The 18194-nt window shown below is 39.9% G+C and overlaps 2 protein-coding genes across 5 annotated transcripts in view; one reads left to right on the top strand and one right to left on the bottom strand.

Annotated features, from left to right (window-relative positions):
* Positions 1–185: 185 nt before the first annotated feature.
* Positions 186–17434, bottom strand: LOC101792571 (acyl-coenzyme A synthetase ACSM4, mitochondrial). Of its 4 annotated transcripts, XM_027468809.3 has the most exons (16): positions 17160–17396; positions 12596–12704; positions 12212–12287; positions 10415–10682; positions 9957–10167; positions 8413–8620; positions 7424–7567; positions 6395–6551; positions 5389–5468; positions 4269–4392; positions 3499–3579; positions 3247–3348; positions 2230–2357; positions 1999–2098; positions 1269–1388; positions 186–672 (listed from the first exon to the last, which is right to left on the bottom strand). In XM_027468809.3, exons 4-16 carry the CDS (start codon positions 10613–10615, stop codon positions 586–588), a joined length of 1743 nt encoding a protein of 580 aa, XP_027324610.1. In that variant the 5' UTR covers positions 10616–10682; positions 12212–12287; positions 12596–12704; positions 17160–17396; the 3' UTR covers positions 186–585. The 4 variants fall into 4 exon arrangements, 3 of the variants coding, with proteins under 3 accessions (XP_027324610.1, XP_027324609.1, XP_027324606.1); XM_027468808.3 differs by lacking the exon at positions 12212–12287; XM_027468805.3 differs by lacking the exons at positions 12212–12287; positions 12596–12704 and having other exon boundaries at positions 17160–17353.
* PDILT (protein disulfide isomerase like, testis expressed) overlaps positions 11362–18194 on the top strand; it is a 28627-nt gene continuing 21794 nt past the window's right edge. The window contains exons 1-2 of the mRNA XM_038186785.2: positions 11362–11485; positions 13331–13483. Of these exons, the coding sequence (XP_038042713.2) occupies positions 11362–11485; positions 13331–13483 (277 nt within the window). The remainder of the gene's footprint in view (positions 11486–13330; positions 13484–18194) is intronic.

Here is an 18194-nt window from a genome sequence, read left to right as displayed (position 1 = left end):
TAATTTGCACCTTAACCTGAAGCACTTTGTATATTTTCTTCTCCCCTTTTAACCATTTATGTAGATCACAAATTCATCAAGACAAGAAGTAGTTGAAGTTGTCTTTCTCCTTCCACCCAGAAAGAATTAGGGAATATTATAGTGACAGTTTTTAAAAAGAGAATATCACTTCATCATTGCATGTACTCATTACAGGTAAAGATTTTTTTTATTAACTTAGTTATTTGTAATAGTAAAAATTGTTGTAGACTTTTTTTTTTAAAATAAAGCTGCTGTTTATATTAATTCCAGTAAAAAAAAAAATAAACTTTTGTACACTCTTCAATCTCTCCCTTGTCTCTTTCATGCTTCATTCACAATTACTTGCATCTTCTTCCATTTGAAAAATTGCAGGTCAATGGTAAAAGTGGTTCTAATATCACATGTCCTCAAGTCACATGAATGTTACCAACTTTTTGTCCCCTGTAGCTTGTTCTTCCATACAATCTCTTAGTGCTCTGGGTCATGATAACATGCCAAGTCCAAACACAGCTATGACTGGTATGGATGATGGAAATTTCCCCTCTTCCTCCATTTCCATCAATCTTATGCTTTTTCCCACTCTTTGTTCCTTAGAACCTTTCTCTGGATTTTCCCAGTAGCTGTCTTTGGCAGAGCCTGAACAAATTCCACCTGAATGACAAAAATGCATACTCACTTTTAGCCAAACAAATTCTGATTAATCTTTGAGATGCAAGGAAAGACATACCAATATTATGGATAGAGTAAAAAGCTGGGAAGCTGCACAGCTTGGGGGTGGGATGGTGAAATTCCTTACTACACATCTTAGCTGGGCTGCACAGGTAGTACTTGCAGGGGCAAGAACCATAGTCCTGAAGGTGTGTGTGCTTCAGCTATTATGAAAGCAAATTACTGTTTTTCAACTCCTTTGATGCCAGCAGGAATTTCTACTTTGCTTTGGCTCAGAGTCTAAACAGAGCTCAAGGAAGGAACTGGTAAGAATGAATGCCTTGTCCATCACAATCACTGTGAAAATCTTGTAATTCATGAAAGTACGACTAGTCCCTGATAAAGGTAAGGAACCACTTCTTCCTTTTGGGCTCTTTTAGTGAAAACAGCAAACCCAAGGCTACAGCTGGCTCTCTAATTTATTTTTATTTTATCTAACTATGTTTAAAGTGTTAGTCAGCAGTTGAAAAGGAACTGAGGATGGAAAAAAACAGTTCAGTTCCTGACACAATTAGAAGACCTTTTTGTAGTGTACTTACCTTTCTTGGATACTTGTAAGGAGCAGTCACCTTTTTGACATGTTGCTGAAGATCTTGAGTTAGTTTTTCTGGATCATGTGATACAAAAGCAGGAGCCAAAACAACGAAGGCTTTGACTACCTGTACCACAAAAGTTAAAGGACTCCATTAACTTCCAGATGTAGGAATAAAGAGATACTTTTGTTGCTACAGCTGAATACCAAAATACAAGAAAGTTGTTCTTAATCTCTTATGTCCTGGGCTATTGCTGTTTATTATGGAGTGAGTTGTAATAAAGGACACCAACTGAAGTACAGGGCTTTTTGTTTGTTTGTTTTCCTCCACTTTTTTCTTCTTCTTCATTTTATATACTACTAAACTTTCCAGAAGTTTTAGAACAGAAAAGAAAACAGCTGAAAGTTTCACCTCAAAAAAAAACATGTTGGAATGTTGAAACACAAAAACCTCTCTGCTACCATGTGCTTAGTGACAAAATAGGAGTAAAATCCCTAATACTATTTCTTAGACAAAAAGATGCCACAATACATTATTTTTTCCACCTCAAACCTTTTGAGAGGAAAATGCTGAAATTCTGAGATCTGTCGAGGACTGTTTATTTTTTTTAAGTCATTTTAATTTCAAATTTGCAACTTTTTCATTCCAAGGAAGCCTCGTATATATAGAGAACTTCATGCTTAGAATAAAATATATTTATTTCCACATCTTTTTTATTTTTTTTTTTCCTTTTTACCTCCCCTCGAACTGGATCAGGACTGCTGACAACAGCTGACTCCATGACTGCAGGGTGCTGTATTAAGGCACTTTCAACTTCAAAGGGACCAATACGATACCTAGGAGAAAACATAAATATGATAGCCATAGCAAGTTAGTCATTCAGCTGGTCTTTTGATATTGTATTTCGTGCTAAAAACCAGAACATTCTTACCAGGCAAACAATCAAATCTAAAAGCAACTGACTTACCCAGAAGAATTAATTATATCATCAGATCTTCCAACAAACCAGACATATCCTTCCTCATCCATAATCCCTCTGTCCCCAGTGACATAAAAGTTTCCAGACATGCACGCAGCAGTTTTCTCTGGATTATCCTGACAACAACCAACATTTCAAAAAAAGAAAAGTGTATCTGATAGTTAATGGAATGTAATTCATTCACTTTGCAGTAGTGCTAAGAATGATCAAGGCTATTTTTTAGTTAGACTCAAAGTAATATATTTAATGTTATTTTACGTGTTCAATTAAAAAAAAGAGCCGCTTTAATTAGCAGTTTTGAACAAGCAATGCATGAGAGATGGCATTTGCATATATCTATTTGTTTTAGAAAAAAAGAATGTGATCCTTCAGAATGCCCATCCAACATAGCATTTTGCTAAAATATGTATTTGATTTTCTTCAGAGAAATGATTTTTTATTGCAGGGGGTCTCCACAACGGTCTCCTGTCAACAGAAACTTTTCACCCCCTGACCTTCAAGACCAAAGCACAGATGAGGTGACCTACAAGAAAAACTTCATTAACTACACTTACCTATTTTTCTACATAAGAAAAAGCAACTTGACAACACAAGACTTGATGAAACATTGAAGATGTTAGTGATGTTAAGGAGTAAGGTATTTGTGCTCTTTGGAAACCCTCCCTGAGCTCTTGGCATATTAGAGAAGCCTTTATGGATTTGCTTTATTATTCTTGATCCAAGGATAGGGGTGGAAAGGAAGAGAAGGGAGTGATGCACTGAATATAAAGCCTACAAAGCTAAGAGCTAGATGCAGGTCCGGAACAAGGTACTTCCTGCTTCATGGTGCAAGATGCAATTATATCTTGCCTGTGTGTTCTTGATCAGATGTACTGATCAAAGCTCTCACATAACCTAGATAGACCCTGTGAAGATGCTGGATGAAATTCTGCTCCTCAGTAAGGTAACTTTGCCCTGGGTCTCTCAAGCTTCTCAGCAGGCACAGAGATGCTAAGTCAGACTTACCAAGTACTCAGAGAACATACAGAATGGTCGTTCAGGTTGAACTCGAATAGCGATGTTGCCTTCTTTTCCGACAGGCACAACAGTACCGTGGTCATCTATGATCTGCAGAAAGGACTTACCATTACTGCTTTGACTAGTTTTGTGAAATACTTGTGTTGAAACTAGTGAATGACAGACCAGGACACAGACAGCATTCCCCTTATGCACATACCCCAAATTGCAGTTAAGCTCAGATGCAGTGTATCAACATACCTGCACATCATAAGGGGGAACAGCTTTTCCCAAAGAGCCAGGTTTAATTTTCATTCCTTTCATATTGGCACATATTGTTACCTGCATAACAGATATGTATTCATATTACTTATGAATGCATGTAATTCATATATATTCATATATAACATACATTATAAATCTTGCAGCATTTTCTAGGCTTTCTTATCAGCTTGCATTAGACGTGACATCTCTTCATGGCTTTGTAACAACCAGGACTGAATCAAGACTAAAGCACTGCGGTTCTCCATCATATGGGAGAATGGTTAGCCCTGTGGACTGTGATTGCTTATGCTCAGTTTGCCCCAATGCATTCTCTTGCAAACACCTGAATTTGCAAGACAGCAGATATAAGATGATCACGTCTTATTTCAATAAGGGGATAATTTACTTGGGGCCCTCTCAAGGATAAGAGGAGAGAATGCTTGAAATCTGACTCATAATAGCTTCATTATGATCACTTACAGAATGGTCTGGGATGTGAACTGATTTAATTCTTTCCATCAGAAGCTCAAAGGGGCCAAGCTGATATCCACAGCAAATTACTTTTTATTTTTTCTTTTTAAGTGAAGATGATGAAAAGCTCTACTATAAGTTATTTGATCTGATGTAGCTTCTGGCATGCTTTTTGCAAGGAGCTTCCTTTAAAAAGTTCATTATTTTCACCTTTTCCATTCATTTATCAAAGCACATCGTGCCTTGGGTACTGTCACCTTTGAAATGGCATACTGTAGGAATTAAAATGAACATACTGTTTCAGTCTGGCCATAGCCTTCATAGATATCCAGCCCTGTTTGGATTTTCCACTGCTCCATCACTTCAGGATTGAGTGCTTCCCCTCCAGACAAACAATGTTTCAGACTCATGAACTTGTAGCTTGAGAAGAATAGCAAATAAAATAATTTTCTTAATTTCTGAAAACAGCAGTGAATGGTTTTACCTGGGCAGCTCCCTTCAACTTTCAAAGAAAGTATAACTAAAACTTTACAAGCTAGTTTGAAAATGACAGTAATCATCCTGTTACATGCTCCTGGACTGAACTCCTAGATTGGTCATGTTACCACTGAGGACAATGTGATTTCTCTCTGTGTCACTGGGAGTTCCTAAGGACAAAAAAGGATTTCAAAATTTTGTTGGAAAAAAAGCAAGCAAAGGTGTTTTCTTGAAAGAACTGACCAGAGCAATCTGAACAAGCATGTCAGGTGTTCTTGGAAAGCTGAATTAGGTGGCTAAATCCCGACACCTAAGACCAAATCCAGAATTTTCTAAAGCAAAAGAAAGGCTAAATAGGAACACAGAGCCTGAGCTTTCTACTAAATTAGGGCTGGCTTTTTTCAGGATGAAAGTCCTGTGCAAGAAGAGTAAGTACATCACTAAAGGTGTGAAAACTCCTTACAAATCACATTGACTACTTCTCATAAGCTGAATATTTTACAGCGTAACAAAACCAGTAGCAACTGCTGCCAAATAACTCTCAGCATGTGAAAGTCCTCTAAATGATCACTTCATTCTCAAGTATACAGAACAACTTCACTGTACTCCAACAGTTCCTTGATCCAGAGCTGTCCGAAATCCTTGTTGACTTAAATTTAACTGTGAACCATAAGTTCAAAGGAAGTGATACCTTGTAATACATCATCTAATTTATTTCTTCTGTGCTGTTTTTAACAAGACCCCATTCCTGAAGCCTAAATGGCCGAAGGTGTGACTACATATTCTCATGTTTCAGAACATAGCCTTCTCTTCTGAGAGCAAATTTTCGCTGATTAGTTTTCCTTTATCTGAAAAAATAACATAAGGCACTTAACAGCCAGAGCTGTCAGAGCATTATATCCCAGCCTCTCTGCTACCCTTGCAACAGATGCGCAGTACCTGCTCAGACAGTGTTGGACAAGCATGCGGTAGGCAGTGGGGGCAGTGCAAAAGGTGGTGATAGGGTATCTTGAGAGAGTCTAGAAAAAATAAGAAAGTTACCTTGCTGAAAATAAAATGTAATGGTGAGTCTTACTCTGTGTCAGGTGATGTTAACATGACTTATGTGCTAAAATGTTTGCAAAATGAAACTCCTACAAATGCCAGATACATTCAACATTCAACAAAGAACTGTGAATGCCTGAGACATCCTGACCATGGAGTGGTTGTACCAGTCAATGCCACTGCTGTAGAAAAAAATAGTATTTTCTGTCCAACAAAAATCACTCATGTGAATGAGTGACTGCTGAGAGTAGCTAGTAGTTCCATTTAAGATCCTTTCCTCCATCCCAAGGCAATGCTGTCCTAGGCTCAAGGCAAAGTGAAAACAACGAATAAGAATGAAGCTTTTCCAAGTTTGTTCCTGAAGCAGTCTGGGTCTCCCTTCCACACACGAGGCTGATGTTGAGAACAGCCCAGCTGTTTGGTCTTGTAAATCAGAGGGGAGGAGTAGGCACACTGGCAACTCACAGAAAATTCAGGATAGCAGAACCCCAGTTCAGGTTCATACCCAACTCTTCTTACTGGCCAATGCCCACCCTTCTCCCTAAGTACCCCGAAGTTCATAATCAAGCTTTGCTTTAGGCTAAATATTGGACAGGACACCAGTGATCTTCAGTTAATTTTATCCTGCATCTTTCACCACATATCCTCCACCCTGTAGCCCTGTCACATGGTCTAACCAGGAGGGAAAACACTTGCTCATCTAGCTTACCAGGCACCAAAGGGAGGGATAGTTGTTTGGAATGTGGGAAGTACTATGCTTGATGCTACAGAGCAGTTGGTACATATGCACTGAAATCTACCTTGTTTGCTTCATTTATGCAAAATGGAAATAAAGCTCAACAAAAATTAGCTTTATTTAAAAGATAAGCCATGCTTTCATCAAAAGAAATGTTATGCTTACCTCTGCAATAACTGCTGGTTTAAACTCTGGCAAACTGTGTACAAAAACACATGATCCATTGATCCATGGTGCAAAAACACTGCTCCAAGCTGCCTTTACCCAGCCAGTATCAGAGGTATTCCACATTATATCTGAGGGAGTCAAGTTCATCCAGTACCTGATAAAGCAGAGGGGAAAAAAAATGCTTCATACAGTGTGAGAGACTCAGGTCCAAGTCACAGCACAATTAAAGGAAATGACAGGAGGCTTCCATTAGAACATGAAGTGTAACCAAGTAGGGCTGTTTAGAAAGTTTGCAATAATTTAAGAAAATCTTAAAAACATTTTTCCCTTCGTTTCCTCCTGTTTAATATTTCAAGTGTCTGTTTTTCTTCTAAACAGTGCAAAAACATCCTTGGCCTTTGTTGCAGAATCTGGATCCAGACCAAAAGCTCAAAAGCTGAGCAGATCATTTGGAACACGCTTTCCTTACCTTGTGGGTTAGACATCAGCTAAATACCAGATTATTTCTCTAGGAATTTAAACAAATTACTTCTGTTGACTCCATGCCAGCAACTTTCAACAGAGAACGCCTAAGGAAATGCATCTTTTGGTTTTCACAAAATTTCTCACTCCTTGGGAAGTACAAATGAGAAAGATGCTCAGTGAAAGCAAACCATTGCCAAGCCAGATTCCAAGTGAACTGTGACTTGAAAGATACAATCCTATGGTCCAAAGGCTTTTGGTTCTCAGGGAAGGCTTACATAATACTAAAGAACTCAACTTTATCTGGTTTTGCTATAAGGAGGCTATCCTGACTGCTACTCTGCAGTCAGCTCTGTGAGTGGTAAAACCCTGTGGCTTGATGATCTCAACTGAGTCTTCAAAAGTTTTTAATAACCAGTGTTCTACCCTAAGAAGGGGAAGGCGAGGAAGAAGCAAGATCCTATGCTCACAAAACGCCTACATTTACTGTAACTGTTACTGTCCCGTTTTCAATCAGTGATTGTATCATGTAATCAGTACACTGGGAGCAACCACAAGCTATACCTGCCACTGGTTGCAAATCCAATGCCATAACTGCCATGGGACTGTACCACCATCTTTGGAGAGCCTGTACTTCCACTAGTAAAATAGATCAGCATCGGGTCTTGACTTCTTGTCTTGACGCATTTATGGTCAGCAGATGTCACCCTTCAGAAGAAATAGTACATAATAGCTATTACATTCCATGAAAGAAATACTACTTTTTAAGGTTTAGGAGATAAACAGGAAAATGATTGGCCCCAAACTATATGATCTCACAAAATAAATAGTTGCATCAGGCAGCACACATAAGAGCTAGAAAGCACATCTGGCTACTCACAAGTTTGCTCTGTATATAACAATTTTCACAACATGAGCACCTAGAGCATATTCCAGTGACTGCACACAATTATTTTGCAAGGGTTCTCAAAGCACTTCTTGTAGGACAGGTAGATGCAAAAATAACTTCTGCCTCAACACATACTGTCTCCCACTTTGAAGTCAATGGGGGCCATATTCAGGCTCTGATGCCAGGCAAGGTGGTCTTACACACGTATTATACCATTTAAGTTCAAGATACCGATGAACTGTCAGACTGTCTGGGCTATCAAGACAGTCAAGGGAAGAAATAACTGATGCCACATTAGTGGGGCACCAACAGATGTAACGGCAATGTTATCATGACATTGAATTAAAGAGACATAAGGCTGGGCTCTAGAAGACAAGCACAAACAACTGCAGGATTAGTACTCTGTGCATTTGTGCTGTGATTGCAGGTGGAAACAAACATTTTAGAAGCTGGCAAGTTGCTGAGTAAGCTCAAAGACTTGAGTTCAGCTCCCAAAAAGTATGCTGGAGGAATTTGTACTTAATGAAGTGATTACAGTGAGTTGGCAGAGGTATGGAAAAAATATAACTCATCTGTATTTTGGAATCCCAAAGCTCAGAGTCATCACCTGACTAACACAGCTTCCTTTATTTCACATAGATGTTGATAAAACAGCTGTACTCACACAAAGAGTTCTTTGAGGTTCAGCCACCCATCTCGGCTCCCTTTGGCTACAATTAATTTGGTTTTCAGAAAATGGCATTCAGACATGACAGATTCCACTGCAGGTGCCAGTGCATCACTAGTAACGATGCACTTGGCCTTTGAAGCCTGGAGTCGGTATAAAATATCTTTGGCTGTTAATTGGGATGTTCCTGGAATAAAGACAATTCCTGGAAAAAAAGCAACAAGCAATTCAGAAAATTCACCATTTATCTTTACAATGTTTACACAACATGACCCCAGTCACAGAAAAGCTGAGTTACTTGCCAAGAACTTATTCTTTCAGAACAAGGAACAAAGTTTAACTCACGTTTTGAAGGCACAGTTGGGTGAATTTGTGGTCAAGGAATGACCTGGCATAGACCCAACCTGCCAGATCTCATCTGTCTCTGAACAACCTCCAAAATCTGCAACACTGATGTTGAGTTTTGTGTCATGCACATTAAAGGTGTATCTGATGAGTAAGATCTAGATTTAGATTGTTTTTAATACTTCCTTCACGATCTGTATCTAAGGAAGGGAGTTGTGAAATTACCATCAGCTGAAGTGTATAAGGCCAGCATTTGGATAATATTTACATGTGGCATAAAGCCATTGTTCATTTCAATAAGGAATTAATATCTCTGACATGGTATATAGACCTCAACAGATTGAGGTCAGGTAGTTTACACATACAGCTCAGTCAACACATCTGTCAAGCATGGATTAGTATTCTAATGTGAATAAATGCGAGTTTGGATAATGGCCACAATGTGCTTGAATTCAAGTTTTTAGAGGGAAAAACAAATTTTCTGGATTTCTCTACCTCCTTTTCCCAAGAATTTCAATAACCTACACCTACATGATTGATTTCAGTCTTCCTGCACCTTCACATGTGTCTGCTAAATTTCACAGCTAGGAAACTGAAGCACTGAGCTACTGAATGATATTCCCATGTCATAGTTAAGAAAATCTTGGATACAGTAAGAACTGGATTCCCTAAGTCTCAGCCCCATCTGCAACCTGCAAGAATCATGGAGCAAACAATATAAAAATACTTGATTGTGTCCCTGCTGATGCTGAATTGTTTTATAATGGATGTTTAGCAGACTAAAAATGAAATGGTTCAACTTCTTCTGAAGAATTTTTGAAACTAACAGCAAAACGGAAAAAATATTGTACTGAATTATAAACCGCTGCAATCATATAAATGAGTGCATTAAAACTGTTGATTCTGATAATGGCTCTGGTCAAATCTGGCCTTAGGTTGTAAACATTTAATCTCCACTGTCTTCAACTGAGGATGCCATTTAACTGAACCGTGTCTATTCAGTATCTAGTACAACGCTGTTTCGGTTCTTGTGTGGGTGCTGCCAACTCTCTTTCTGTATAAAACAATTGTACAGGGCAGAGCAGCTAATTTCTGCTCACTTTTCTTTCTTTTTTTTTTAATATTAATTCAGCAAATTTTTCACATCTATGTATTTTCGTTCTTTCTGTGTCTAAGAAATCAATACGGTTATTCACCTGTTCGCATACAGGCCACATTCAGTAGCCACCATTCAGGAACACGAGGCAGAACTGCTATCATTCTGTCTCCTCTCTGCAAGCCACATGCCTCAGAAAGTATATTAGCTGTTTTCCTGGACAGAAATCCCAACTCTTCAAAGCTCCATTTCACCTCTTCTCCTTCATCATTTACCCACCAAAAAGCTGGGTTTGCTGGTCGTTTTCCATCCTAGAATGCAATAGAATATATTATAAATGACAAACCTTAAAAGGTTTAGTTTTAATCCAAAATAACTCCAGACTAAGGAAATGATCCTTTGTCATCAGTCTCTTAGAGTGATACCCACATTGCTGACAAAGAAAAGAAAATACTACATCATACTCTCCAGCTAAAATTATACAGCATCCATAACGCAAATTTATTTGTATCATTTGAGATTTGTTCCAAAGTCTATGAAGAAGAAGAAAGACACTACCTTTTCCAGTTGTGACCACTTATCCAAGACATCACTTGCAAAGTTGAAATATTCTGGCAGTTCCTTTTCACACCGGTTTACAGAGTCATAGTATGAAATAACCTGAGATGTAAGCAGCCTGTTACATCCATGGAATAATCTGCAAGGCGACCTGAGAATCTGCAAGCACTGAGGAATCCAGGACTTGACAAATGACCTCATGATAAATGACGGTTTAGCAGACAGTGCAGAAATAAATATCAGATGAACACCAACAGGGATCAGTCATCTGCAATGACAGAAAATACATTTAAAAACAGCCAGATATTGGATGCTGTTGAGTTTGTGATGTTGGAGAAATGAATCCAAACCAGCTGGAACAAATAGGTTGGTTGTGTGCCCTCCCTGCTTTCCCCACTATTTTAATTGATTCTTAAAATAAGTATTCCTCCTTTTCCAGAGACTGTAATTGTTTTGGTTTTTTTTTTTTTTTTATTATAATCAGCCTTTTCAGCTGATGAATAAATCTCATATCTCATCTATAAGATTTCACTTGCCAGTTCTTTTCTAAATCTCTCTCTCGATTCTTCCAAGTTTTACATTTTGACTGCTCACAGAAATGAAATGATCTACTGCTAAATCTTAGGAAATGTGTTACAGTAAGGACACTTTATCCCACCGATTCAAGCTTGCATATGTAACTATGTTATGTCTTGAATACACACTAGGTGGCGATTCCCCATATGAAAGCATACATCAGTGAAACTGGTGAGTATTTCCTTGTGAGTTCTATTTTTTCTGGGGGGTATGGAATAAACACAAAATAAACAGTAGGCAAGCAAAGATGAAATACCAAAGATTTCCATTTGCTTTGTACTTCAGCTCAATTGTGTGCCTGTAAGAAATATATACATTGTAAAATATACTCACAAAGAAAATCCCACCACTTCTTGTCTTGCCTACACAACATGCAGGCTCACCTGGAAGAGGCAGAACAGGTGATACCGCAGTTACTTAAAGCCCAGCTTCGGAAGTCTAGAAAACTGGATCTTTACTCCTGGAATCGAAATCTTCTGATTAAACTTGTTATGAGTTTAGTCAGATCCCTAAGGATCTTGCCACTCTAGGAATCTGTGTCCTGGTAGGACTTGTGTGTGCTCCTCCTCTTATTCCAGTTTCCTTCCTGGAGGTTAGAAGACCTTTCCAAATTGGTGCCTACTACCTGGTAGGAGGTTTTCAGGAGAAATTTGATACGATTGCTATTTGTTTCAGTGGCAGACAGGGAAAAATCAACTCTGCAAGCAAATGGCTTTGTCACACTACCTGTGTGTGCTCTGGGAGCCTTAAGCTGTGTTCTGGGGTACTTTACAACATGGTCTGTTCAGATTAAACATGCCTTGTTATTTTCCCCCTGTTCTTCTGGAAGATGTTTTATACCCTCCCAGGACGTTACTTGGAAGACAGCTTCAAAAAAGAGATGAATAACTGATGTTTTCTCTGTTACAAAGAGAAAACAACCACAAAGTCAAAAAGGAGACTCTTATCTTCCTGTTGTGTGTGTGTGTGTGGTTGTTTTTTTCCCCTTTAGAACCTGATTACTGTATCTGTATTAGTGTGGTCTTATCTTGAAAGCAGCCTGAGTACACAGCTCCCTGATTTCATTAGGCACCCTGTACAAGTGCTAATCGGACAAGTCTCAAGGTGCATTACAGCCTTTGAGATTCGTAAAGTTCACTTGAAACCAAGCCCCACTCACACCAGGAATGAAAACAACCTAAACTGAAGCAGTCTGCTATCACCAAGAAAATGGAGACTTACCAAATCAACCACAATTAGGAAGCCTTCTTCCCTTTAGCAGTACCCTCTCTTCATACCAAATTTTTCATCCTGTAGTCTAAGGGCATGAAAGAGCAAAGCTACACTTACACTTTCTCCAGAGAGCAACTTCTTTAACAATTAATTTGGTTCTACTTATCTGGACCGACCTGTCCTCAAGTCACCTCAGTCCTCGCCCACACCAGTGAAACAAATGCCAGAATACAGAATACAATTACAGGCTGGAAAATATTTTTGAAAATATTTTAAAAAATAACCATTTCTTACTAAATAGTACCTTCTTAACCTTTTTATAAGGTATTTTTAGGAGGTCTTAGAGTTCATAAACATAGATGAAAGCTATACTAAGAATAAAATAGTACGTACCTTCAGTTTACTCTACAGATATTAGCTAATTAATTTGGGTCACAAGCCCTTCATGTTGCATGACAATGGGCTACAAATGAGAATCCATATCAAAATCCTCTGGTTTAACCTGCAACATAGACATTTTCCTTGAGCTGCAACGTGACATGACAGGAGCCTCACAGCTACTAAAAGTACATATACAAAGCAAGGTGAGTTCTTCCCCGATTTCAGCATACTCTGAATTGAACCTGTAAGTAGCTCCCTAAGTGCCACAGACAACCAAATATTAACCAGAGAAGCAGCCACCAGATACTTTCCTAGGTACCTCACTTACTGTTTTGTCTGTAGTTCTGTGGTGGGTAATGGTAAGGGGAGCAGGGAGTCTAATTGGAGAGGTGCACTACGAATCCACTTGTTTCCTCCTGTGCTCTCACCTTCTCTCCAGGCTTTTGTTCTGATTATTTACAGAAACAATAAACCCACTGTCTCCACCGTTGTTTTTCCAAACACTACTAGATATGAGAAAGTAATTAACTACGTCAGGCTTCTAGTGGAAAGGTGCAATTAGCTCCCCTGGTGGTAGACTTATCAACCTTATCAGCCCCTTAGTTTAGCTGATACAACAGCAGCCATTTGAGCAGCAAATACTGCTGCTTAGTGCTCCTTTACTCCTTTCTTTTTTGGTAACTGAGTAAAGGCAGAGCAAGATGAAGACATGTCCGTCTTTCTTTCTGCCACTATTATTTCTCACAGCTTTCCTGGCTATAGACAGCATAGGCCCAAATGAAACAAAACTAAAGAAAGCCAAGCTCCCCAGAATAAAAAAGGAAAACAATGTACTCCTGCTGAAAAAGAGCAACTTTGACAGAGCATTGAAGGAAACAAAGTACCTACTGGTGGAGTTCTGTGAGTATCATTTCTGTTATCTCTTACCCTGGTAGCTCTGCAGAGTACAGCTGATGCTGGGGCATCAAGGTACATTTGTTCTGCTGCTGCTTTGTCCTCCAGCAGTCCTTGTTTGATGTTCTCCATGTATCTATTTCTGACTATGGCTACAATCACTGATTGCTTTTTGGGGTGGTTAAATACCAGTCTGTTCTGTGAGACTGATATTGATACTAAGATGGGTCCACACACACGGAGTTGTGACTTGGCATTCTCTGCTTCCGTTATCTAATTTTGTAAGGATGTGGTTCACAGCAATGACGAGTGAGACTCCAAGTATTCAAAAATCAGAGATGGCTTTTCTTTCTTACATTTTCATCCATACCTTTTATTGAAGTTTTAGCAAGTTGGCATCTCGTGTCTGTATTTGGACTTCAGGGAATGGCTCTTTGCATTATTTTAGTGACTCTAATTGTATTATATAGATCTGCAAGACTCTTTCCCTGAAATGAGCTTAGTTAAGTGAAGGCAGATTTGAGGTTTTTCTATTACATTCATGTTTGTTCCTCATGGGGAAGAAACTTAATGGGGTCTTTTGAGCAACTAACTTTGAGACTTAGGTCTGGCCATCGGGGTCTTACAGAAAGTGTATCACGAAAGAAAAAGACAAAAAGTATAGTGTTTGGCAGGGCTGGTTATCTGCTTGGCTTGGCTCACTGGTGGGCCGGTACTGGAACCAAGGGAACCACAGGAGGTAGGAGTGGGAGGATTGGGCCTCTGTGCAGTGACAGCTGGCTGCTAGATTGGCTTAGCTGGACTGAAACACTGACTTTAAGGCCATGGTAAGGTCTCTTTAAATTGCCAAAAAAATGTGTTGCCTCTCAAAAGCACAGTTCTGCACTCTGGCCAGTGCCTAGTTAAATATTCCCAAACCCATGCATCTGGAATGACGGGACAAGGAGAGCCTGGCACTGTGTAGCATGGTTTCCTGATCAAAGTAGGCTGGCTGAGCTCACAGCTCTTCCGAGTTCCATTGCCAGTGTCCCTGATCTAGCCCGTATGATTCTGTACGGCTCTTTAGAGAGCAGATGTTACTGTAGAGCAGACGCCACAGCAACCACTGTGGATTCAGCTAGAGAGGAATTGTTTTACAGTAACATATTTTCAAAGATAGAACAAATATTGATGCTGTAAATGCTGACTGTGCCCGGGTTTACCTGGGATCCTATGAGGACTACAGCCCTTTCATTAGTTTTCTGTTCCCACCACCCCAGCTCCAAACCTCTTGGGTTCCCAGTGCAGTCCCACAGCCGTGCAGTAAGATAATAAACTGACTAAAACTTTTTTAAACTAAAAAAGGGGAGATTTGGATTAGATGTGGTGAGGCACTGGCACAGGCTGCCTAGAGAAGCTATGGATGTTCTATCTCTGTAAGTGTTCGAGGCCAGGTTAGGCAAGGCCCTGGGCAAGCTGATCTAGTGGGTGACAGGGGGGTCGACCAGGATGGGCATCAAGGTCACTTCAAAGCAAGCCCTTCTGTGATTCTTTGCAGAGATGGGGTGGCCCTGGTTTCTTCACTCTACTGCAGCCCCCCTCCAGGCCGCAATAGGGTTTAGGTGTTCAAAAGGGTTGTGCAGCAAGCCTTATTCTCAGTGGGACTGCACAAGCCTGAAGGATAGCATTGGTTTTGCACCGAAAATTTTTCCAGTGCATCTTTCCAGCTTGCTTCATACAACCCATCAGGGAGGCCAGTCTCACTCCACCCCTTCTCCAGATCATCACTTACATTAATGTTGAATTTCAACACATGGCCTTACAATTGCACATCGACACACCTTGTGCCTAGTGCTTTGCTGGACTAGAAGTGATCATTCAGCCTGCAGCAGGACTGAAATCAAAATGCATGGAGAGACGACATATTTCATATTAAACGCCAGGCACTATGGTTGGTATGGAGGGAGAGGTTACTGCAGTGGAGATTGGGAGCCTTATAAGAGACAGAAGTTTAACTAAAAATGATGTAAATCTCCAAGTAGAGACAGTTCAGCCAAACAAGCAAGGAAGGACATTACTTATGGCAAGAACTTTTTCTGATATAGGTTTAGTACGGGAGTTCATAATGATTATGGGCAACAGACTCCTCAATCTGCATAAGACAGCAAAAGCTTTGTGTCTGTTCCTCGGGCTTGACCTTACTTCACCCTGCGATTGACTGTGCCACATTCACTGAGCTCAGCACACACACCAACTCAGCCATAAATTACACAAACACCTTGCAAAGTAGCATGCTCTGGAGGCAGGTAGGCATTTCAGACAGGCACATACAGAAAAAAAAACACAAATCTACCCTGAATTTTAAATGGATTATTTGAAATTAAAGTAACATCCTAACTTTGCAGAAATACATTTAAGGAATTAATAATAATTAATAAAATTAACTTTGGATCATACCAAACATTTCATTAATCCCAAAAGTGTTACAAAACTTCAAATATGTTTTAGAATTTCTAGAACAATCACTCAGAAATGTATTAGAAGTGCTTAAATGACATGTTTCAAAGTGTTGAAATTTAGCAAGATTTTATTTAATTGTGCAGGGTTTAAAACTATTTGCCAAATTCACCCTGAAATTGTGAATTGCTTTGATCCCTCTAAAGACACAGTATTTTGGTGAAAAAATAATTATTCAGGAAAAAAACAAAACAAAACAAAAAAAAGCTTTCGTCAAGCTTTATTCTCAAGCTTTGTAAGAGCCCGAAAAAACAGGTTCTCTTGTCCCTACTTCAGAGTAGTTTGGGACCTCTCTTGCCCTCACAACTGGGTTTCTTCAGAACCAAGGGACAGAGACACCCTTCCCCTACACTCTGCACCTTCTGAGAAAGTCAGAGATAAAACACTGCTCCACAACCACACCTTGCACCAGTGATCCTCACTGCATTCTGGTTTGAATTCAAGGTCACCACATCTATCTGAAAGGCTTACTGAAAATTCATGGCTTGCCTTTCTAGCTACAAACCATTATGGCATCTACAGTCCCTGCAGAGAATTATGAAATCAATCACTAGACTGACAAGCTCCTCAGCTCAAGACACATTACCGGGAAATCTTTGGCCTCAATCTCAGCAGCTCCTTTTAGAGACTTGCCACTGAACAGCCTCTGGGACAGTGAAAAATCATCCTGCACTGAGGCACTGCCCTGGGATGTGTGAAATGATGTTCAGCCCACGTTGCTGAACAAGCTGGCTTGTTTGCTGTAATTTCCATTGCCACAGCACGAGGAGTCTAAAGATGGGACATGCACATGAACAGAGAATCCATAAAGTACTCAAGTTTTATGCCCTACTCCTTAAAATAGGCTATGTAAACAATGTGAACCTGGAATCACTCGAGGAGCTGTGACAATGAGAGACAAAGCAATAATCACATAAGCCACACAGGAAATTTGTGAGGCTGCCAAGAATTAGTTTCAGAAATCCAGAATGAATACAAGACCTGAGTCCCTTCTCTTCTTGGCCTATTCTTAATCACTGAGACGTGGTAAGGGAATGCAAAGGAAACCCACAATTCACAGAAAGCGGGATTCATACCAAGATGGAATTAAGAGTGAAATCCAAATTTTGATCCAAAGCTCTAGGATCTGCCTTAGGTCTAGCTGTTAGGTGAAAACTCCAACCCTTTCCCTGCATTATCTACTTACCAGTCCCACAATATTTAATCAGGAAGGGCCTGCTCTGATGTCTTCTGCCCAGCGACTCCCAGACCCTCCTAATGCCCTTCAGCTCCACCCTCACTGTGTCGCAGATCTGCCTTCTTTCAGGCAAGGTTCAATATAAAAGCATATGCTGATTCTCTGCCATGCAGGGTCAGTACTCTAGTGAGCTGAGCAAAGTACACTGGGCAAATACCCAACATGGAAAAAAAGTAATGATCCAGAAATCCAGCACTCTCCTGCCCTCATCCTGACTGCTTTTCAGCAACAAGAAAGTAACCGAAGGGGCAGCAGGAAGAAGGCAGGAGAGGCCAGAGGAACAGAGTACCAGCTTCGATTTCCCTTTTTGTGAAGGAACAGAACAATGTCTGAAAACAACATGAGCAGCACGCAGCAGTGTGCTGAACAGTGCCTGTTCTCCTGGCCAAATGACACACCTTAGGTGCACCCAATCTTGAAGCTCACATGAAAGGTGTCTCTCATTCTTCTGTAATCTATGGCACTTCCATTAATGTTACAGTGATCACTCACAGGCCTACTACCACAAGGAATACAGAGCACTTGCCACCAGCAGAAGGCAGATCATACATCAGTGTTGCCTACATGGCAGAGTTTTACTATTTACACTATACATTAACTGAATATAAACCCCTGCGGTGAATTGCATTGCAGAATATTGTTGCTTTTAAGTTTTTACTTACACACCTTTGAAATCAAGATAATTAACAAAAATCCCAAGCACTTTGATGAAAATAAGGCACCACAGGGAGGATGGACTGTGTACACTTATAAACGAACACTACAAATACTACTGTACACTACAACAAACTGTAACCATTTGAAGTCACAGATATAGAAGGAATAGTATAGCAATTGTGGCCAAGCACAGCCTGAACACAAGAAAACAACTGGCTTTCTAGGCTGCAAAACACATTAGTGGTTCGCATTCAGTTCTTCTCCCCGACTATACTGATACTGGGGATCACGCTAACACAGGTGCAGGACCTTGCACTTAGCCTCATT

This window comes from Anas platyrhynchos, chromosome 15 (assembly GCF_047663525.1).
Source record: "Anas platyrhynchos isolate ZD024472 breed Pekin duck chromosome 15, IASCAAS_PekinDuck_T2T, whole genome shotgun sequence".
NCBI classification, from domain to species: Eukaryota; Metazoa; Chordata; class Aves; order Anseriformes; family Anatidae; genus Anas; species Anas platyrhynchos.
The sequence above is the reverse complement of the archived record's forward strand: the minus strand, read 5'-3'. Positions and strand labels throughout refer to the sequence as shown.